Genomic DNA, 23,001 nt, shown 5'->3' with positions numbered 1-23,001 from the left:
TCTGGGCAGTCCCTAAAGTCCCCAAACCACACACCCGAGGCAAGGTTTGAAAATCATCACTGCCCCCCCCCACAAGCTCCCCTTTCTGCCCTAGAGAGCAGGGATTTTCTAGCATATGAAAACATAAGAAATATAACCTTCTGCGTGTAAAGTCCTAAGCAAATACCTATCTCACCTGCCCCTGCCCCTGGCCCTACCCTGTCCAGGGCTGGGTCTATTATAATAAGAATTTGTTGTCGCTGTTCAGTCTTTGTGACCCCATTTTAGGGTTTTCTTGGCAAAGATGCTGGAGCGGTTTGCCATTTCCTTCTCCAGCTCATTTCACAGATGAGGAAACTGAGGCAGACAGGGTTAAGGGGCTTGCCCAGAGTCACACAGCTTGTAAGTGTCTGAAGCTGAACTCAGGTCTTCTTCCCCAACCTCTACCTCCCCCCAAACCACGGGCGTAGTTGGGTTCTATTTCAGAATACCTAGCCCCGCCCCCTAGTGATCTGCCTCCCACAGGGGCCCCAGGGACAGGAGGCTGAGAGAGGGCAATCCAGCTGCTCCAGTCACCAGATCAGCGCAAACTTGGTCCTTAAGGTGCCTTATCAGCAATAATGGGCCAGGAAGATTGGAAGCCACCCCGGCTGCTTTTGGGCCTGAGGACCTGGTGCCCCCTGGTGGTGAAAGTTGGGATAACCGATCCTTTCACCGGCTTTACCATTCACTATGATGGTGAGCAAGCAATCAAAGAGGGGCTGTAGGCGCTGATGGCCGCTGGTGATGATCTTGTGGAACACCTAGAGAGCAGGGTCAGTAACAGGAGACAGAGAGGGAGGTCAGTACCAGTCTAGACCCTTGGCCAGCCGTAGTACAGTCCCACTGCTCCCTCCCCTCCTGACTTCCCAACTCATCCATTGGGTGTCATCACCGCTAAGAACTGGGGCAGAAGAGCACTGCCTGATGGGTAAAGGGAAGCAGCTGTTCTCACCACAATGAGCAGGTCAGCATGGGTGCCAGTGAAGACGGGGATGTCCATGGGAACTCGAACGGAATACGGCTTGTTCAACCGAACCCCAAAGTTGCGTTCTCCACTCAGGAGCAGCAATATGAAAACTCCGATGTGCATCAGGCCCACTCGAGCTGTGGACATGGGAGAGGAACCACTTTGGCCATGAGAGATGGACAAGGGAAAAGGTCAGGAAAGGGATGGAGCAATGGGGAGAGGGTTCAGGGACAGAGACAGGGACAACCTGTATTTTGTGGGGAGTATGTAAGGATATAAGATAGGTGGATCATTTGGGAAAGTAAAGAGGTTGATTTCCCTGATCCCCAGGGACAGAGAATGAAATAGACCCACTCCTTCATGAACTCACACTGATCAGCTCTAGCATCATTGAGGAAGAAAAGGATGGGGACGAGGATATCCAACACGTCACTGCTCTTCAACACGAAGAAAAGGAATTTCTTGAAGTGGAGAGGCAGATGAGAGCAGAGGAAGACAGGCCTGGATCAGAATGGGGAGGAGGTCCGGTGCCCCAAAGCTGAGCCTCCCCAAGGGACTTCACCCCCCCATACCTATGAGTGAGACCATAACCCCCATCACTAAGTGGACCCAGAAGACCTCATTCTCTCACATTTCTAATAGGGCTCACAAGATCTTAGCACTTCCATCTCTGAGATGTCTCAGAAGACCTTCCTCCAACATCTCTGAGTAGACCTAGGAGTCCTCGCCTCTCTCCCATCTCTGGGCAGACCCAGAAGAACTTAACCATTCCCCACTTCTGAGCTAACTCAAGACACCTCACAACCATCAACCCCCACCTTCAAGTGGACCCTTGTGGATCTCCTACACGATTTCTGAATTATCTCCCCTTGGGGCAACCCAGTTCCTTCCCAGAGGGTCCAGTTAAGACTGCCTACCTTGTTGAAGTCACAGAGCTTCCAAAACAGAACTAGTAATTCCTGATGGAACTGGATTTTCTTGGCTGAGTTAGGCAGGTACGTCTGAAGCAGAGGGTTGGAGAGCAACCGGGCCACACCCTTAAGGATGAACTGGAAGTCCTGTAGTGATACAGGGTTGGGAGCCAGCCTAGGGCTAGAGAACCACGGTGATCCCCACCATCCCCCCACTCACACACCATTACCTCTGGCATCAAGTCTAAACTCAGCCTCAATTTTGAAGCTTAAGTTTTTCCCATACCTGCCTCTGTCATAACCCTTTTAATCTCACTACCATCATCTCTTGTCTCCACTGACTCTAAAAGTAAGACCCTCTCCCCACAGTAAGACAAGGACATTTCCAGAAGGCCAGGCCACTAGTCAACATCCAAGGGCTCAACCCACTGCTGTTCCATCTTACTCCCCACAAAATACAGGTCGTCTCACAATGCTGTATTGTTATTACCTTTGAAGAAAACTGACCTTCACTCCCTGAACTCTTCCCTAAGCAAGCCACCCTGTTTACTGTCCCCACCAAGGACTAAAACTCTCACAGACTCCTTCTCTTGATATGAAATCCCCTCTCCTCCATCAAAACACATCCTTCCCCCTTTAAAGTTTCACTCCAATGTTTTCTCTTCCAGAGACATCTTTCCATACTGTTTCCTCCCTAGTTTAGGTCAATTCAACCTTTTCACTATCTTCTACCCTTCCCCTTCCAAAGCATGGAGTCATTCTCTCCATGCATGGAATAATGTGTATCACTCATTGGTATAATACATCTTTTGAAATGTATGCATGTGTATGTGTGAATGCATGTGTGTCTATGTGAGCATTTGTGTGTGCCCATGTCTACTTCTGTTCTGGCTTCTCTGCTAAGCTGTGGGGTCTCTGAGAGCAGGGACTATGACTCCTCTTTTCTCTGCATCTCCTTCAGAGGTTCTGCACAGAGAAAGGGCTCAGCCCCTTCCCATTTGAATAGGGGCAGCAAAAGACTCACCTCCTCACGGTGAATTCGGGACAGGTAATTCACAAATAGATTCTCAGGGCCTGGTGGCTGTAGGGAGGGACAGGCGCTCTTATTAGCAACAGCTAATATGGCTTGGACCCCACCCCAACCCACTGAGCCTCCTTCAAGGCCTTCATCCACCCCAGGAACCTCTCTAATAGGCCTAGAAGACTAGTTGACAGGACCTCGACCAGGTAGGACCTTGTCAAGTAACTACATCTTACAACATTTTCAGGTACCCAGAGCCTACAGCAATAGTACCAGTGCCCACCTGCCAATCTCAGGCATACCAGGCAACTTGGATTCTGGCACCAAGATCTTGTTCCAGGCTTCTGATATGGGAAAAGTCATATGCTACCAAGGTCCCAGGGCCTGGAGAGCAGTCAGTCCCCCTGCTAGTCGGTCAAATTATGCTATGAAAGAGACCAGTTTGGGGATGCCCCTCACCCACCCAGGGAGGCAGGAGGTGATGTTGGACCCTTACATCTGCATCATCCATTACAGTGCCTGTGGTAGTTCCATCTACGCTGGGGCTGGTGCTGGTGGCGCTGTCATAGTCCAACGTCACAATAAGTACTTGAGCTGCTTCCTCCACTAGTGGCTCTCGATAGTCAGAGAACAGCAAGTGGTTGTAAGGAATCCCGTAGCCCACCGGGTCATAGGCACAGACGATGTTGAGAAGGGAGGTGAAGAGTGGCAGGGCGTGTCTGTGCAGGAAGGAAGGCAATGGTGGATGGGCTGCCATAGGTGATGGGGGAAGGATCAGGGAGAGGGGCTAACGAGGCCCCGTATCCACCTGCCCATGGCTGAGATGGCACAGGTACCTTGTCCTCTTCCAGGAGCTAAGAGGGCCCTTCCTCTCTGGACTCAAGCTAAGAACTGAGCAAGTTTGGGAAAGAAGGGCTCTCCATCAAGAGCCGGAGTAGATAATAATAAAAAATGACACGTCATAGTTATGGAAGGCTTGCTTTCCTCATCATAGGGTCCCTTTGGGGCAGTCACACATCCATGCCATGGAAAACAGAGCCTCTTAGAGCTCATTTCCTCCCACCTCCTCACTTCTTAGATGAGGAAACCAAGGCCTGCAGAACTTAGATAGTTGATGTCACACAGGCAATAAGTGACAGGGCCAGGATTTGGCCCGAGGTCCTCCGAAGTCAGATCATCCCACCATTTTTTAACTGTCTGCTACTGGCTCATTAAGGGCAACAATTAACACCAGCAGAACCGAGATTAGGCTGGAGGCAGGTGTGAGGGAAAGAGACCCTTTTGTTGTTCAGTCATTTCAGTCATGTTCGACCTTTTGTGACCCTATTGGGGATTTTTCTGGCAAAGATCCTGGAGTGGTTTGCCATGTTTTCCTCCAGCTCATTTGACAGACGAGAAAACTCAGGCAAACAGAGTTCAGTGACTTGCCCAGGGTTATACAGATAGCACGCGTCTGATGCCAGATTTGAATTCAGGTCTTCCTGACTCCAGGCCCAGGATATCTATCTATCTAGTGTGTGTATATGTGTGTGTGTGTATGTATATATCTATATAGAGTATATCTAGATATCTATCCATGGCACCACCTAGCTGTCCATTGTGTTAGCAGTGTCTAAGGCCGGATTTGAATTCAGGTCTTCCTGACTCCAGGCTTAATCAATCTATCTATCTATCTATCTATAGTATATATACATAGTATATCTATATGCATACAGATATACTATATAGATTGATATACTATCTGATATACTATACTAGATATACCATAGTGTATATATACTACAGTATATATAGGTGGTGATTTTGAAGGGACTAGGAACATAATCCCAGGTATAAGAAACATTACAAGAAAGGGGACCAATGGAAAGCCACCAAGAAAAGCTGATACTAAGACAACGAGCTGGCTGGCCGTACCCAAAAGTACAAAGGCTTTCACCCTGTAAATTAGCCATAACTATCTATCTATATAGTATATCTATATGTATACAGACATACCATATATACTATATTTATATTCTATAGATAGCATATATGTCTATGGATAGTGTATCTATCTACAGATAGTGTATCAATCCATAAATCTATAGCTAGCATACCTATCTATAAATCTACAGATTGCATATCTGTCTATAGACAGTACATCCATATATGTATCCACGGCGCCACCTAGCTGTCCATAGTGTTAGCTACTTTTGCTATTGAATACAGTGTTACTTAATGTGCCAGGCACTATAATTATTATTGTAACTATCACCGGATAGTGCTTTTTACAATTTCCAAAGCACCATTGCTTTGGAATGTATGTTTATGTGTTTGCATACGTGTGTCTGTGTTACAAATTTGCAAATATATTACATATTATCACAGTTCATCTCCACAACAATCCTTGTGAGGCAGGTAGGGCGTTATCCAGTCTAGATATTAAGAAACTGACGTGTAACAATGTTAGTTGACCTATTCTAGGTCAAGCAGATAATAAATGGAAAAATCAGGATTAGAATTCACGTACTCTGACTCTCCGTCTTCCATATCACATTGCCTCTGAGAGATGAAAAGGTGTAGGTATGGGTTGGAGAGGAGTTATTTGGGAGAAGTCCATTATCCATGCTATTGAATGTATATTTCATTTTATGATGATAGAAAGGGGACGGGGCAGTCAATAGAGCCATGTATGGCTCCTGGCTTCAGCAAGGAGAGATAGAAGTCCTAGTTCCTTTCCTTTCTAAAGGGCACGTGAGGTTAAAAAGGCCTCTACTTTGTAGGGACCCAGTCTAGTAAGTGAGTGTGAAGGCCAGCCAATCAATAAACATTTATTAAATGCCTACTACGTGGCAGGAACTATGTGCCAGACAACTCCCTAAGAGAGTTGTATGCTGGCCCGCTCCTTCTGTGAGAGGGACTCTGGGAATAAAACAGATCATCACAGGAGCAAATGAAGTAACATAAGTAAAATTTGTTTGAAAATTTCAAAATATTTTACAGGGTGGGCAGCTAGGTGGTGCAGTAGATAAAGTACCAGGCCTGGAGTCAGGAAAACTCATCTTCTAAAGTTCTGGCCTCAGACACTTACAAACTGTGTGACCCTGGGCGAGTCACTTAAACCTGTTTGCCATGTAAGTCCTCGTCTGTAAAATGAGCTAGAGAAAGAACTGGCAAACCACTCCAGTGACTTTGCCAAGAAAAACCCAAATGGGGTCATGAAGACTCGGAAACAACTGAACAACCACAACATTATAGAGGGCATCCCATTACTCCAGTAAGACTTCTAGACATGTTACATAAAAGGTGTCCATTCAAATAAATCCATCACATTACACACATGTATATTTGATATCTCCACCTCATTAGGTTGGGACAAGACACCCCATTTCCTTCTTCCTCTTTATAACCCCACAGGATTCAGAACAGAACAATATGCATGAGTGGTTCTGTTCTACACTATAAAGTACTAGTCTCCAAAGGGGAATGTGTGCACCTTCAGGGGATGTGTAAAGAAAATACTAGAACTTCATTTTAGATTTATTTTTTAATCTCAAAAAATAATCAATTTTTACTAATATTTAATATACTGATTAAAACTGGTGCCCTCACTCATACAGTCTATATGTCAGTCATGCGTCACCTAGGAAGGTGTCCTGAGGGAAATATGAGAGATCTATAATAGCGAGGTGGATGATGCCACCTTACTCTGAACTGTGATGTAATGCAGCTTATATGCATGTGATTACTCTGTTACCTAATTTGAACTCAACTAGCCCTCACAAAAAGGACAGGTATCTAAAAGGATTCCTGCAAAGAAGCCACAGATTGAAAATAACACTAATAATTGCGAGCACAGACAAACAACAAGAAAATGGTAGAGCTAACACTTTTCCTGCTCCTGCTATGAGCTCTTTGTCAGTTGCATTACAAAGTAAAAACAAAGATGATTTAATCAGGATTGACAAGAAGTCACCCCCGCCCATAAAAATAATCAAGAAAAGGGGTCAGTTTCAGAGAATTATGAGAAGAATTATATGAAGTGATACAGAGTGAAATGAGCAGAACCAAGAGAAAAATTTATACAAATTATATCAGTTCTGTGAAAACTTTAAAAGATTTAAGAATTCTCATCAACACAATGACCAGCCATGACTCCAGAAGACTAATGATGAAACAAGTTATCTGTATATATTTGGACATATTTGACCAATTAAAGAATTTGTTCTGCTTGAATACACATATTTGTTGCAAATTCTGTTTTTCTTTTTCCATTTCAGTGGGAGTACAAAGGGGAAAAACAAGTTTTTGTTCATAGAAACTAAGACAATTTTTTTTCCAAATTATTCAAAATATGGATTTATATCCACTATAATTAATGATCAATTTTGCCTTAAATGTATACTGTGCCTTGAAACATTACCTAATAATATATTCCAGCTAAAATCCCAACTTCTACAGGAAGCCTTTCAAAATCCCTCTTAATTTTAGTGCCTTCCCTTTGTTGATTTATTTCCCATTTATCCTACGTAGCTTGTTTGTACATTTTTGTTGTTCATTTGTTTCAGTCGTATCTAACTCTTCCAGACCCTCTTTGGGGTTTTCTTGGCAAAGATACTGGAATGGTTTGCCATTTTCTTCTCCAGCTCATTTTACAGATGAGGAAACTGAGGCAAACAGGGTTAAGTGACTTGCCCAGAGTCACACAGCTATTAAGTGTCTGATTTGAACTCTAGAAAATGAGTTTTCCTGATTCCAGGTCAGACTCTCTATGCACTGTGCTACCTAGCTGCCTATGGTTGTACACAGTTGTTTTCATATCGTCTCCTCCATTAGATTATGAGCTCCATGAGGGCATGGACTGTTTTTGTCTTTCTTTGTATTCCCAAAACTTAATACAGTGCCTAGCACATAGTAGACACTTAATAAACACTTGCTGACTACCCAATAAGAGCAGGAAGCCGCTGGGAAAAGCAGGACATTTAAAAACTAAGCTTGTGTTGCTGAAAATGTGCCACTTAGAAAAACTCTCATCTGCACACTTTAAAAACTTGGACAGAAAATTTTCTAACTTATTTTGAAATATTCCAAACTAAGACATTTAGTGGATTTTTAATCTGTTTGTCAAAAATATAAGAATGTGACGTCTTTTTAGTTTGCAACAACTGACTAAAGTCAGAAAGCTGAATTTCAGCCATAACCTTTTCATAATCAGTGGATTGCACCAAAAAATTATTATATGGATTTAGGAAGCACAGCCAATTATGTATTTTTTTACATCTGGATCTATGTATCTATATCTTTCAACTACAACATCCATAAAACCAAGTGTTGAAATAGACCAAATTTAGAACCAGACCTTCTCATCACTCCATAACAGAATGTTAAACTAAGATTTTTAAAAAATAAAGTATATTCGATTACATTGCTCCGACTATAGAAATTACTAATAATATTTTAGAGAACACTGTAATTATATCTTTATTAATGATCATGTAGTAATAATTTTTAAATTATTTCATATTTATCTCAATCTTTGAAAATTTTTATTTTGTACATATCTTATGAGTACATAATGTCAGTACAGTAGTACATGTATGTAATTTATCAGCCAATAAATATACATATACTGGGGTGCATATTCAGCTTTTTTTCCCACTGATGCAGGCTGCATGATCAAAAAGTTTGGATACAAATGCAGCAAAAGTGGTTTTTGGATGATGATGAATTACAACTCATCACCGCTGGGGGCAGGCAGGCAGACAGACACACAGACAGACACACACACACACACAGACAGACACACACACACACACACACACACACACACACGCACATAAACGCCTCACCTGTTCTCTGTGGAGCAGAAGAATTGCACCCAGGGATTGGCACTGCTGCTGTCAGGGGCTGGGGGCAGGTACATCGCCTCGGAGAAACAAGTCAGCAGCAACTTTAGCAGCTCGGTCCTAAGAGAGTAGAGGAGCCAGTTAGGACCCAGAGAGCCCCTTCCTGGCACAGATCTCCACTTCGAGGGCTCAGCATCACAGAGTCACTGAGTTGGAAAGACCTTCAAAGGCCAACTTGTATGTGCCCGAGAATCCCTACATCAAACCTCAAACTGATGGTTAAACCTATTACCTCTCAGCCAGCGCACTTCCACTTTGAGACTACTTCAATTGTTAGGAAGTTTTTCTCCAACTGAAATCTGCCTGCATCTGGATTCCCCCCACTACTCCTGGCTAGTTCTGTCCTTGAACCCGAGAAAGAACAAGCCTAATCCTTCTTTAATATGACAGTTCTCCAAATACTTAAAAAAAAGGAATCTCCCTTTTTTCTCCCCACCAAATATCTTCTTTTCTGAGCTTAAAAAAAGGGGGTGGAGTTTCTTCAACCAAATCCTCCTATATCATTAGACTGTAAGGAAGCTCCTCTTTTGCCTTTCTTCGTATCATCCTCGGTGCTTAGCACAGTGTCTGACACATAATAGGGACTTAATAAATGTTTATTGATTGACCGACTGACTGCCACAATCTCAAGACCTTTTGCCATACTCATCACCCTTCAGACAATGGGACATTCTACATTGAAAACAATATTCCAGGTGTGGTCTGACCAAGACAAAGTATAGCTGGGACAAATGCCTCTTTTAGTCTGGACATTATAACCATGTAAATGAAACTTCAGACTGAATTAGCTCTTTTGGTTTCCACATCACAATGTTGATTCATATTGAGCTAGGGATCTACTAAAACCCCCACATCTTTTTCATACAGACTGTTGTAGCCATGCCCCCCTCATCTCAGGCTTGGGAAGTTTATTTTGTTTTTATCCAAGTGTAGGGCATTATATTTATGTTGCATATAAGCATATTGTATATTTATACTATTAAATTTCAGCCTTAGGAAATTCAGTTCATCATTTTAATGTGTCCAAATTCTTTTGGATCTTGTCATCTGACATATTATACCTCTCTCCCAGCTTTGTGACTCTTCCAGAACCACTCTGTTTTAGCATCCACTATATTTCTCTCCAGGCACTGAATAAGGACAGACAGAAGGATTTACAATCACTGATAGGCTAGCTGGGAGGGGAGGAGAATGGGAAGAAATTCATCATGCCAGACATCCAGCAAGAACATGCATGCACAACCATGTATACCCTCTAGGGTCTGGGCTCCTGCTGGGCTCACCGGTTCAGGTCATGGGTATAGTTGGGCTGTGGAGAGTGGGCAAAGCCCACACCAGCTTCCCAGATGTACTCACAGCTGTCCAGGGAATGAATGTCTTCTGCTGAGTCCTGGGGGACAGGGTTTGGGGAAAGGAGGGATCAGGCTGGGGGAAGAGTCTTGTGGTTTCCCTCCTTTAAGAACAGCATTAGACCTAGCTGTTTGACCTTGGGCAAGTCATTTAACCCCAATTGCCCTGCCTTCCCCCCTCCAAAAAAATAGCATTAGATGGTTGATACCCCATTTCCCACCTCCTCCAAAACTCTAGCCATTCCCATCAGTAGCCCAACCCTCTCTCTCTCTCTCTCTCTCTCTCTCTCTCTCTCTCTCTCTCTCTCTCTCTCCCGGCCCCCATACACCAGCACCCAAGCTTCTTGCTATACAAGGGGAGAGACATTTTGTGTAGAAACTATAGGAAGCTATTTTTTCCCTCCACTGTAATATCCATTCTCCGTGCAAAGGATGAAAAGCAGGAGCTATTGGGGGGAATGGGTGTGGGGGGAAGGGGGGGAGGATGCCAGCCCTGACTGGGGGGAGAGGAAAGAAGTGAGTCAGAGGATACCTTTAACGTCTAAGGGGCAGGAAGGAAGCACAGCCCACTACATGAGATCAACCCTACCCAGACTAGCAGCCAACTCAGTAGGAGATCATGCACATCTGTCCCTCAGGCCATGCACAAAACAAGAGGCTTTCTGGCTTCTTTAGTAGCTGTCCCACCACCCCACCACCCCAGGGCAACACCAAGTACAACAGCTGTGGCCAACAGAGGCCACACTTGACTCTAGTCATTATCCACACTCTGGCTTCATCCCCAAGACCATTCCTATCTCAATCCCATAGGAACAGAATTTTTTTGCTACCCACAAGATGAAGAAGCTAGCCCATGGGCATGTCTCCACTTCCTCAATACACACACACCACAAACCCCAACTTACCACAGCACTCTTTCTATGACTCTGGACTGTAAAGTCTGGGCAGAAGAGCAGGTCAGCGATGGCCAAGAGCAGGGACTCCGCCAGGGGCCGGGCGTTCTCATCCTCTTCACCCTGCCAACAGCAGGAATATTCATGGGCTGACTGACAGCCAAACCCAGGAGCTTCTAAGACTCAAGAGTCATATACTACTAGGGCTATGCACCCAGACAGGTACACACAGACACAAGATGAAAGAAAGAAACCACCAGGCTTTGGAGAGGGAGTTCTCCACATCCTTGTATGATTTGCTTTTAATGATTTTTGATGCAGTAGATAGCTTCCTTTGTATAAATCTGTTTGCATGATGTCTTGCCCATTAGATTGTAAACTCCTTGAGGACAAGGACCTGTCTTTTGCTTCTTTTTGTATTCCCAGTGCTTAGCACAGTGCCTGGCACATTGTAAGTGCTTAAACATTTCTTGAATTGAAAGGCAGAAGAAAGGCAATATCTGCTTTGAAGGGAAGTGAAGGGAAGTTCCTCAAGTGTCAGGAATGGGAGGGGGGCTCAATTTTGGCTAACCAGGAAGCCAGGTGGCATAATGGGTAGAACTCGGGACTTGGAGTCCTGCCTTAAGTAACTTACTAGTTGTGTGACTGGTCAACAGCCTGTTCCCTCATCTGTAAAATGGGGATAATAATAGCACCTACATTACAGGCTCTTTGTGAGGATCAAATAAGATAACATATGTCATGTGCTTTGACTATCTTAAAGTGCTATTTAAATGCTAATTATTGATGACAACAATGGTGATGATGATGGGGGTGGTGGTGGTGATGATGATGATGATGGTGGTGGTGGTGATGGTGATGATGGTGGTGATGATAATGGTGGTGATGGTGGTGGTGGTGATGATGATGGTAGTGGTGGTGATGGTGGTGGTGGTGGTCATGGTGGTGGTGATGGTCGTGATGATGGTGATGGTGGTGGTGGTGGTGGTGGTGATGATGATGATGGTGGTGGTGGTGGTAGTGGTGATGATGGTGGTGGTGATGATGATGATGGTAGTGGTGGTGATGGTGGTGATGGTGGTGATGATAATGGTGGTGATGGTGATGATGGTGGTGGTGATAACAATGGTGGTGGTGGTGGTGATGATGATGATGGTAGTGGTGGTGATGGTGATGATGGTGGTGATGGTGATGATGGTGGTGGTGATAACAATGGTGGTGATGATGGTGGTGGTGATAACAATGGTGGTGGTGATGGTGATGGTGGTGGCGGTGATGGTGGTGATGATGGTGGTGGTGGTGGCGGTGGTGATGGTGATGATGCTTACCAGGAAAGGAGCTGGGGACAAGGGTCATTCAGAGAGAGACAAAGGTCCTCATATGTGTCCTCTCTCTAATCTCCTCAGTTAGCAGCTAGGGAAATAGCCCAATCTATCTTCCTCCCACTTTCCCAATCCCTCCCTCCTCCCCCCAGGCCACTTGCCTGGCATCTGACTCAAGAGGTTGAGGGTATCCTAGGCTTAAGTGACACATGGCCCAAAAGTTTCTTTGAAATGGAAAGCACCCGGGCTTTGGGGTGCCTGGCACCCAAGGCATATCCCTGGTGTTCTCTACCATCCTGTTCTTCCTTCTTCTGCCCCATCTTCCTCTCTAGCTGATTGCCATCACCTTTGTCCTAGCCCCCAAGAGACCTAAGACCCTGATGGGAGAAAATAAGGACCCAAGAGGGTAGAGGTGAGGGAAATGGAGGCCTGGGAGGAGGGAGACCAGGAGTCTGGTATCCCGTTTTCTACCCATCAGCCTAAATTCTCACTCCTTCCATGCCACATCCCAGTTAGGGATCCAAGAAATGATGTGAGGACATAATGAAAGGGAGTCATCCCTTTAGTATAAGAGATCTAAACTCTAGTCCCTTCTGCCACTAAAAAGCTATATAGACTTGGGGAAATCACTTCCCCCTCTGGCCTTCACTTTCTTCATCTGTAAAATGAGGGGATTGGACTAGATCAGGAGCTCTTCACTCGGGATTTACGGACCCCTTTATTTCAGGAGATCTAAGAAATTAAAATAATCTTTATTTTAATATAAATGATACTTAATATAATTAATATGAATAATGAAATGATGAGTAAAAACAATAGCTAGCATTTATATAGCACTTCAAGGTGTGCAAAAGGGGCAGTTAGGTGGTACTGGGCCTGGAGTCAGGAAGACCTGAGTTCGAATCCTGCCTCAAACACTTGCTAGCTGTGTGACCCTGGGCAAGTCATTTGACTATTTGCCTTAGTTTCCTCATCTATAAAATGAGCTGGAGAAGGAAATGGCAAATCATTTCAGTATCTTTGCCAAGAAAACACAACTGAAACAACTAAGCATCAACCAAAAAAGGTTTGCAAAACTCTACACATTTGATCCTTATAACAGCCCTGTGAAATAGGTGTTATACCCCATTTTACAGATGAGGAAACAGAAGAGACCCAGAGAAAGGAAGTGATCTGCCCAGGGTCACATCACTGGTGTCTGAGATAGGACTCAACGTGCCACCAAGCAGACTGCCCTCTTCCTACAAATCCTTGCTCTTCCCCCTCCCCTCTTTCCTGGAACATAGACATGTCCTGGCCCCTTCTCTCTCTCTCTCTCTCTCTCTCTCTCTCTCTCTCTCTCACACACACACACACACACACACACACACACACACACACACACACCCCTTCTTGGCCGGCTCCAGGCACTGTGGACCAAAAGAAGCCCCTCCAATCAGGATCTTCAAAGATGTAAGGCAGCACACGGGTGAGGAGCCGGCAACAGTTGAGGACAATCTGCTTCTCTTTTTCTGAGTGGCAGCCGCTCTCCGATCCCTGCACCAGCTTCTCTACTGCCTGTCATTAGAGAAAGAAGGTAGGAAGACAAGGGGTTCACTGGGACCACATCATTTGTAATTAAAGGTTGGGGGAACTATTTAGAATGTGAGCTCCTTGAAGGCAGGATTAGTCTCACTTCTGTACGTGTATTCCCAGAATCTAGCACAGTAAAGGCTTAATAAACAGTGATGATAAGAGAGAAAACACATAGTGTCTGCGCCAGTCTGGTACCAGCCTGAAAGGAAGAGAGACCTTAACAGGTCTGGGCCAAGGGATGGATCACAGCCCTACCTCACTATACACCCCACAGTTCTGTCAAGATATTAGGAGACACTGTGTTTTCCAGAAGTAAGGCCCAGCAAGCAAGCAGTGCCCTGAGCTTGGCGTAACAACAATCCTTTGCGCTCACCCTCTGGAGGATCTTTCCCTCTGGCAAAATCACATAATTAATGTATTGATTTGACCAGCACCAGGTGTTCTCTGGTCATGAAGCCCTGCTATGAATCAAACTTGTCACATCGTTGCTGTTACCTCTCATTGTCAGGGCTACGGTTCACTGCACAACCATTGGTATAATAAGTATTGAGATCTCCCCACACCGCCTCGGGTCCCCCACTAGGAGCGGGGCCCTGGCACACGTGTCTAGGTCCCCTCCTTGCTTGCAAGCCATTTTCCCTCATTTTAAAATCAAACTTCTCTTTGATTCCTGACTCTATCTCTATTCTACTCTTTTTACCATCAGCCATCCACAGGTTAGAGGCTGGTTCGGTCCAGTTGACAGTTCTAAGCTATAGAAAGGAGGACTCTAAGCTCTAACTCCAGAAGAAATGCTCCTCTCCCCTGAGAGTACTGGGGAAACGAGGAGGGGATAGATACCCCAGCCAACAGGAAATAAGCATTTCAGGCAGAGCTGGATAGGAGGAGGAACATGGGGTGGGGGAGAGGAAGACCTAAGCCCCGCAGAGACCACCCTGGACACCAGCTTAGGAAGCAAAACCCAAAATCATTTGCCCAGTCTGGAACCCTGAAGTCTAGTGGGTGGGTAGAAGAGGCAAAATCAGGGGTATATATGGAGAAGGTATAGTCACTGATATTTCAGTCCTGTTCAACTCTTCATGACCCCATTTGGGATTTTCTTTGGCACAGTTTGCCATTTTGTTCTCCAGTTTGTTTTATAGGCGAGGAAACTGAGGCAAACAGGATTAAAGTGACTTGCCCAGGGTCACACAGCTAGTAAGTGCCTGAGGCTGGATTTCAATGCATAAAGATGAGTCTTCCTGATTCCAGGCCCAGCACTCCATCCACTACAGCACCTAGTTGTACCACCTGGCAGCTAGGTGGTGCAGTGGACAGCAGAGGCGGGGAACCTTTGGCCTCGAGGTCACATGTGACTCTCTAGGTCCTCAAGTGCAGCCCTTTGACTGATGTAAAGTTTGGATTCAGGCAAAGGACCACACTTCAGGACCTAGAGGGCTACAAGATCTCCACCCCTGGTCCAAGAGAGCAATAGATTTAGAATGAAAATTACTCATCTTCCTGAATTCAAATCCAGTCTCACACACTTACTAGCCTTGTGACTCTGACCAAGTCACTTTAACCCTCTTTGCCTCAGTTTCCTCATCTGTAAAATGAGCTGGAGAAGAAAATGGCAAACCACTCCAGCATCTTTGCCAAGAAACACCTCCCCCTCATGGTCTGTGGGATAGAAGGAACATCAGCCCCCCCAGGGCAGCCCCTCACCTTATAGCACAAGGTGGCCAGGTTGGACGGCGACTCCTCCCGCACAGCCCTGATCTCCGCTGCTGGAACCAGCGCAAAGACATCCTGTACAGAGGTGGCTGAGTCTGCCCAGAACTGGTCCCAGAAAGCATCATCAGTGGCCTCCACAGGCTAGAAGGGAGATGGAGAATCCAGAAATGTCAGTACAACCACCTATCTTGCCTCCCTTAATCCTGAGGATTATGCAGAAGACATGGGACTCACCCACCCTTCCCCTTGGCCAAAGGAGATCTCAAAGGACAAAGAAAGGGAATATCAGTGGTTCCCTCAACAGTCTCAGCCAAACTCCAGGATCACAGGGAGAGCCCCATGACAACCTCTGAGACCCCCTAATGGGAGACAGTAGAGCCTTTAAGGGACCTGGTTACTGTGTAGGCAGTAAACAAAGGAGCCCAATGGGGAATGGAGTCCGGCCAACACAACAGAGCCCATTGGGGAGGGCTGGGCACTGTGGTCAGAGGAGAGTCAAAATCATGACATTTTATTCTGAGCTACACCAGAGAATAGCTGTGTGACCCTAGATATCTCTGTCCTAGCCTAAGTCAGGCAAGGTGACCCCAAATAAAAAATTCTGGCAGTGTCTAGGATCTTAGGCCACTGCTACTTCCTTCCCTCTGTTCACAAAAACAGTATCCCTCCTCACTAAAGCCAGTCCCTTTACTTGTACCCCCTACTTCTTCCAAGACCTTCCAAATATAAACTCCTCTGGTATTTTAAGCCCTTCACAATCTGGTTCCAGCCTACCTTTTAAAATTCTTAAACATTATTCCCCTTGAAACACTCTACAGTCTGGCCAAACTGGTCGTCATCCACAACATTCCATCTCCTGTCTCTGTGGTATTGCACAGGCTGGCTTCCATGCCTGGAATGCACTCCCTGCTCACTTCCAGTGGACTCAGGACTTCTTAACACCGTACCTAGCACATAGTAGGTGCTTAATAAATGCTTGTTTCCTTTCTTCTTCCCTTCCTCCCTTCCTACCTCCCTCTTTTTCCTACCTTCCTGACTAGAATCTCTATCCTTCAAAGCTTAGCTCAGATAACTCTCCCTGCCCTACCACACATACATACACACACACACACACACACACACACACACACACACACACACACAACTGCTAGTACCTCCCCTCCCAAATACTTAGAATTGTACATTTTTCTCTCTTTCAGAGCAGGGACCACCTTGTTTCATTGTTTTTGGCTCTCCAGTGCTTAGCACTATGCTTGGCACATACTAAGTGCTTAATAAACACATATAGACATAAACATAGATAAATAGAACGGAAGCACCTTGAAGGCAAAAATTCTTTCACTTAAGTTTTTGTATCCCCAGTACCTTGGACAGTGTCTGGTATACAGTAGGTGCTTAATAAAAATTGATTGACTTATCAACTCCATTAATCACCCTTTCTCTTTCAAGTATTTTCTTTTTTCTTTTTCTTTCTTTTTTTTTGGTGAGGCAACCAGAGTTAAGTGACTTGCCCATGGTTAATAGGTGTCAAGGATGGATTTGAACTCAGGTCCTGACTCCAGGGCCAGTACTCTATCCACTGGGTCACCTTGCTGCCCCTTTCATGTATTTTCAATCTTTTCCTTCCTACTGGATCCTTCCTCTCCATCTATAAATATTATCAAGTCTTCCCAACCCTTTTAAAAAAGCATTTTCTTAATCTTTCTAAGTAGCGCCTTTAACACTTAAAAAATGTTTGTTGAATTCAATTCTACCCTGGCTAGTTGTCTCTCCTCTCTTTTACTGCTAAACTTATCAGAAAAATCAGTCTACCTCACTACTCTTGCTTTCCTCAGCTCTGTAATCAAGCTTCTGCCCCCACCATTCCACTGAAACTGTTCTCTCAAAGGTCCATAGTGACCCCCTCATTTCCAAGTCCAGCAGCCTTCTTTGGGCCCCCATACTTCTCTACTTCTTCTTGACACTGCCACAGGGTACCATCACCATCTTTGCCTTCATAAGCACCACCCTCTTCTGGTTATCTTACCTCCTCTCTCACTACTCCTCTACTTTCTCATCCTCTTCCCAATCCCATTCCATGGGCATTTCTGAAACATCTCTTCTCCTTCATTTATTCATCCCTATGGTTTAGAACAATCTTATTCATTCCTTCAATCAGATGACACACAAATCTCTATCTCCAGGGCCGAACTAGTCTTGCAGTTCCAGACTCAAATGCCTAAGGACATCTCTACAATGATGGATGGTCCATTGAAACCTCAAGCTCAACATGTCCAAAACCAAACTTTTTTAATCTTTCCTCCTCAACCTGCTTCCCCTTGAATGTTTGTGCTGTCCCTCCATTCTCCCATGTTAACAATCTTGGCATATCTTTGACCCTCCTCTCCCCCTCACCAATCCTATTCAATCAACAATTAAGTCTTGTTAATTCCTCCTTCATATCTGTTGCAGTCATCCTTTCTTTTCCAGTCCTAGATTGCCATCACCCTAGTACAGATTTTCATTACTTGCCCAGATTACTGAAATGACCATCATCATCATCATTATTATCATAGATAGCATTTATAAAGCACTTTAAGATTTGCAAGGTGCTTTATAGATATTATTTCATTTTATCCTCACAACAACTCTGGGAGGTAAGTACTCTTAGCATCCTTTGCAGATGAGGAAACTAAGGCAGACTTGCCCCCAGTTAAGTGACTTGCCCAGAGTCACACAGCTAGTAACTATCTATGGCAGGATTTAAACTCAGGTCTTCCTAGCACAGTGCCTGGCACATAGTAGATACTTAATAAATGTTTGTTTCCTTGTTTCTTTCCTTCCTTCCTTCCTTCCTTCCAGTCCAGGGTTTTGTCCACTGTACCACCTAGTTACCTTTTAACAGCTTTTCTCAATTTCATTTTCTGTCCCCTCCTAGCAATCAATAGGGAACTCCCAGGTAAGAAAACTCCCTCTTCTGTGCAGGTCTGTACATTCTCTGCAGTTTATAAAAGAGTTGCCTAGAGCAGTGAGAGGTTAAATGACTTGCCCAGAATCACAATGACAGCATGTGAGCAGGACTCAGGTCTTACTGTCTTTGAAGTCAGCTCCCTATCTACAAGGCAAAGCAACTCTGCAGTTTTATACTGCTGTCAAAATAACATTTCTTTCTAGTCTGCTCAAAAAATCCTCCATGGTTCCCTACTGCCTACTGAATAAAGTTCCAACCCCTCTGCCTGACATTTCAAGGACTGGTACAATGTGGCACCACTCTATCTGACTTTTTCTTATTTTATTTCTTTCCATGAACTCTGTGGTCTGAACTGGTCAACTCCTTGTACCCCTGAATACTTCCATCTCCATGCCTTTGTGGTCATTCAGTCATGTCTGATTCTTCATAACTCCATTTGGGATTTTCTTGGTAAAGATACTAGAGTGGTTTGCACTTTGTTTCACAACTCTCTGATGCACTTAGCTTGTGAATGTAATATATTATTTGAATTAGTGTCACTTCCTCCATTAGACTCTAAGTTCCATGATGACATATATCTTGAATAAATGTTTGTGGAATGAATATTTAATGTATTTTTTCCAAGTAGGAGGGAGCAAACAATACAGGCTCCTCTTCACAAGCCCATCTGCTGTCTGGCCTCAGTATTCACAACTAGCTCTGTCATGAATTCAGAGGTGGGTAAATATCTTAAAAGTTGTGGAAACCCTCATAGCTGGTTTTTATATTAACTAAAATTGAGGAACACCACCTCTCTAGGGCTCTGAGGAAACTGAAGCAAATGAGGCTAAGTGACTTGCCCAGGGTAACAAGGCTAGTAAATGTCTGAGGCCAGATTTGAACTCAGGAAAATTAGTCTTCCTGACTCCAGGCCCAGCATTCTACACACTGCACCACCTAATCCATGGCTTGACTTATGTCCTATGCCTAAAATGACCTCTCTCTCCCTTCCCCAACCATTGCTGCTTGAATTCTTAACCATTCTATAAATCCCAATTCAAATGATGCCTCTATCACTAATGCCTGCTGTTGGCAGAGACCCCCAAATCCGCTGTTAATGCTCCCTCCTCTTCAGATCTCACCAGCAGCTCATGACAAGGTAGCATTTCCACCACCCACTGGCTAAAAAAAAAGGGGACCAGGTGACTGACAGGGATGGTGGTTTCTTTCTGGAGTTGTCCAGTTCAGACCTTAGAGTTCATGGAAAGGAATAAAATAAGAAAAAGTCAAATTGGGTAATGCCACATTGTACAGGGGAGATCGAACTTTATTCAACTGGAATCTTCAAAACTATTTCAAAACAACCACCACCACCACTCTCTCCCTAACCTTCCCATCAGGACTCCACCCATTTAGGGAAAGGGACAGGAAAGAGAAAACCATTGAGAACTACAAGGCACTCCGAACCAGGGTCAGATCCTCTGCTAGGGGCTGGACTACCGGGTTAGGAAGAAAACAGGATGCACCACAGGAAAGCCAGAGAGGCGGCTCTAGCCTCACTCACAGGAAAAGGCTGCTGGGTTCTTCTCACCTCCTAACCAGAGCCATCCGTTCAAATCCTAACACTGTCCCAAAGAGTTTGAGGCCTGGAGCTTACTCAGGTAGGTCCCTGTTGCTCCTTTCCTCATCTAGGGAGAAGGTACTGACTGTTCTGGTCTTGGCAGGGAAACCTGGCTTCACTTTCCTCATTTTCACAACAAAAGTAACACTTTTATCACTTTCCCTCCAGGCTGGGATTACAATCAGGGATAGTGAGTATGAAGTAGACCTTTGTAGGGGAAGAGAACTTGAAAGAAAAAAACTCTCAGATACCCTTTTCTCAGGTTGGCTTCCAAACCCTACTAGGTCCCTTTCGGGAACAACCACCTATCAGCCTCTTTTTAAGAGTTCACCAACATCCACTATGCCAAAAGCCACATGTCACATTCCCCAGCCAGGGTGTGTCAACCTCATAGGTAAATAAGTGAGCTTCCCACCTCTCCATGTAGTACCTTACATGTGGGAGCTTATCCTTCACCCCTCTCTCTCCTCTGTGCCCAGTTCTGGCTCTCCTACCCACAAATCCATGGATTTAGAAACCTATGCCAGCTTGAACCGGAGCCTGAGGCCAACAAGGTTAGCTGGAAACACAGAGGGGCTGAGAGGGTGTTTCAGTTGGGAAGGGTCTCCTTGCAAGAGCAATCAAGCATGTACCTGGGAGTCTGGGAAGGCAGTATCGGGAGAGCAGCAGTGGCCAGCCAGCTTTAGGGGGAGTCAGTGTTCCACCCTGAACACAATCCCAACAGTGGGGGAAAAAAAGGAAAAATAGAGAGGCCCTGGAGAGTTGCAAAGTCAAAAAGAGCCAAAATGAGAAAAACCAAAGAGGATGGTCATCTGTAATACCTGTTGCTATATTTAAAGTATCATAGATCTAGAGCTGGAAAGGGGCTTCGAGGCCATCCGGCCCAAAACCCTGTTTTACAGAAAAAAAGAACCTGAAGCCCAAAGAGATTAGAGGGCCTGACCACTAGCAAGTGGCAGAACCAGGCTTGAAACTCTGTTCCTATGAATCAAGCCTGGGACTGTTCCCTGCCCCACTGAGAGTAACACAGGATCAACAGGATTTTAATAAGAACCCCAGAGCATTTTGATTAAGGCATCTATGCCATCTGATTGGAAGAACTCAAGGGATCAGGATGGGTGTAGGAGGTGAAATGGGAAGGAAAGAAGCTAAGAAAAACAGAGCTGTTTCTGACCATAGGTAAGGAGGAAAGCAGATCTCTATAGGGGAAGAGGCGCAGAGAAAGGTTCCCAATGGGGAGGGAGGGAGTGCTAGCAGGTGCCCCCAGGGCCCTTTCCAGATCTCACAGTCTAGGGTTCTATGGTGCCCCCAGGTTGGGATGGAGACACAGTTTGGGTTCTGCTCAACGCAGGCGAGGGGCCCAGTATAGCTATCAGTGTTTGGGCTGCCCAGCTGGGTGGTGGGAACACCTGTGCCCCTGTTCTATCAATCAACCCATATACTCTGTGACTGTAAGAGGTGGCAACAAGGGGGCACCCCAAACACATCCCCGCCTCACCCCACAAACACACACATACAGCTTAGAGTCACAGATCAACTTTGTAGTCGGCTGCCTCTGGTCTGGGTCATAGGCTTCCAAGAGTTAGGGCAACCGGCAGGGCACTTGCCACCACCCCCTCCCCAGGCTGGGTTTGCTACAGTAGGCTTAGGAAAGTGTCCAGGCCCTCTCTTGGCCCCGGGGCCATTAGAGCCCAGCCAGGCCCGACCACAGCCAACGCACACCAGCTGTTTCCCCCACCAGCCCCGGCCTTGTTTGCACTGAGTCATCGAAGGCTAGGAGTCCGGACCGACTGGCACCCAGGGTGGGTGGGAGCCGGAACCGAAGGAGGGAATAGCTCCTGGGGGGAAGGGGGGGAAGGACACGGAGGGAGGGGGAGGGGAGCGGAGTTGCCAGCCGGCTGCTTCCAGGCGTAGGCACACGTCAGCCTAGGACAACAACCACCCCGGGAGCCAGGGGCCTGGGGACTCCCGGGGGGCTCCTCTGCTCAGCCCCGCACGCTCTCCATCACACAGCACCCACCTCCCAGACCAGTCCCCCCCCCCCCCCCGACGGCCGTGGCTGTGGCTATGGCCTTGAACAGAGTCGGCTTCCCTAGGCGGCCGAGGAGCCTGCGGTGCAGATCGGCTCGGCTCCCCCGAGATGGGGATGGGGATGGGGATGGGGAGGAGCGGGGAGGGGGACGCCCCGGCTCGGCTCCCTTGGCCCGGCCTGCACCTGAGTCTTGGTGGTGAGCTGGATGACCGCCTTCCGGAAGTTCAGCTTGGAGTCGGCCGTCCCCATGTCTCCTCCCGGAGCCGCCCGATCCCGGCCCCGCCGCCACGGGGTATTCTCCCGATGGCCGAGCAGAGCTCCCCGAGTCCCGTGCGTCCCCGCCTTGCTCCACCTCCTCCTCCTCCAGGCCCGGCCCTCCGCCGGCACCTGCCGCTCCAGCCCCGGCTCCCTGCGGCCCTCCCCATCGCCGCCCCGCCCCCTTCTTCATCACTGGCCAGCTCACTCCTCTGCCTCTCTCTTGCTCTCTCCCTCCTTCCCATCCTTGTCTTTGCCTTCCTCACCCCTCCTGCCCTTCGATTTCTGTTTCGCCGCCTTCTCCACTACCTCGCGTTCACCATCGCTGTCTTTGTCTCTCCCTCACGTTCATCCCTCCTCAACATCTTTGTTTTGGTCCCTCCCAGTTCATCTTTTTATTCCTCGATTCATCTCGACCAATATTTGTTAAATGCACATTATGTGAAATTCCTCTTCTCCATCCCTCTCCTTAGCCCTACCCTCACCACCATCCCGAACGCTTCTCAT

At 46.2% G+C, this 23,001-nt stretch overlaps 1 protein-coding gene across 2 annotated transcripts in view; it reads right to left on the bottom strand.

The window, feature by feature from the left end:
* The window catches only part of HID1 (HID1 domain containing), a 29,013-nt gene extending 6,351 nt beyond the window's left edge, over positions 1 to 22,662 (bottom strand). The window contains exons 1-12 of one of the 2 annotated variants that reach the window (XM_036758081.1): positions 22,423 to 22,662; positions 15,649 to 15,798; positions 13,756 to 13,926; positions 11,060 to 11,170; positions 10,089 to 10,195; positions 8,749 to 8,865; positions 3,417 to 3,639; positions 2,924 to 2,980; positions 1,906 to 2,046; positions 1,359 to 1,449; positions 974 to 1,125; positions 704 to 782 (exon numbers count right to left, since the gene is read on the bottom strand). In XM_036758081.1, coding sequence (XP_036613976.1) covers positions 704 to 782; positions 974 to 1,125; positions 1,359 to 1,449; positions 1,906 to 2,046; positions 2,924 to 2,980; positions 3,417 to 3,639; positions 8,749 to 8,865; positions 10,089 to 10,195; positions 11,060 to 11,170; positions 13,756 to 13,926; positions 15,649 to 15,798; positions 22,423 to 22,488 — 1,465 coding nt within the window. In that variant the 5' untranslated portion in view covers positions 22,489 to 22,662. The remainder of the gene's footprint in view (positions 1 to 703; positions 783 to 973; positions 1,126 to 1,358; positions 1,450 to 1,905; positions 2,047 to 2,923; positions 2,981 to 3,416; positions 3,640 to 8,748; positions 8,866 to 10,088; positions 10,196 to 11,059; positions 11,171 to 13,755; positions 13,927 to 15,648; positions 15,799 to 22,422) is intronic. The other variant, XM_036758080.1, reaches the window with a different exon arrangement.
* Between the last annotated feature and the right edge of the window lie 339 nt (positions 22,663 to 23,001).

The sequence above is a fragment of the Trichosurus vulpecula genome, chromosome 4 (genome assembly GCF_011100635.1).
Source record: "Trichosurus vulpecula isolate mTriVul1 chromosome 4, mTriVul1.pri, whole genome shotgun sequence".
NCBI lineage: Eukaryota > Metazoa > Chordata > Mammalia > Diprotodontia > Phalangeridae > Trichosurus > Trichosurus vulpecula.
The sequence above is the reverse complement of the archived record's forward strand: the minus strand, read 5'-3'. Positions and strand labels throughout refer to the sequence as shown.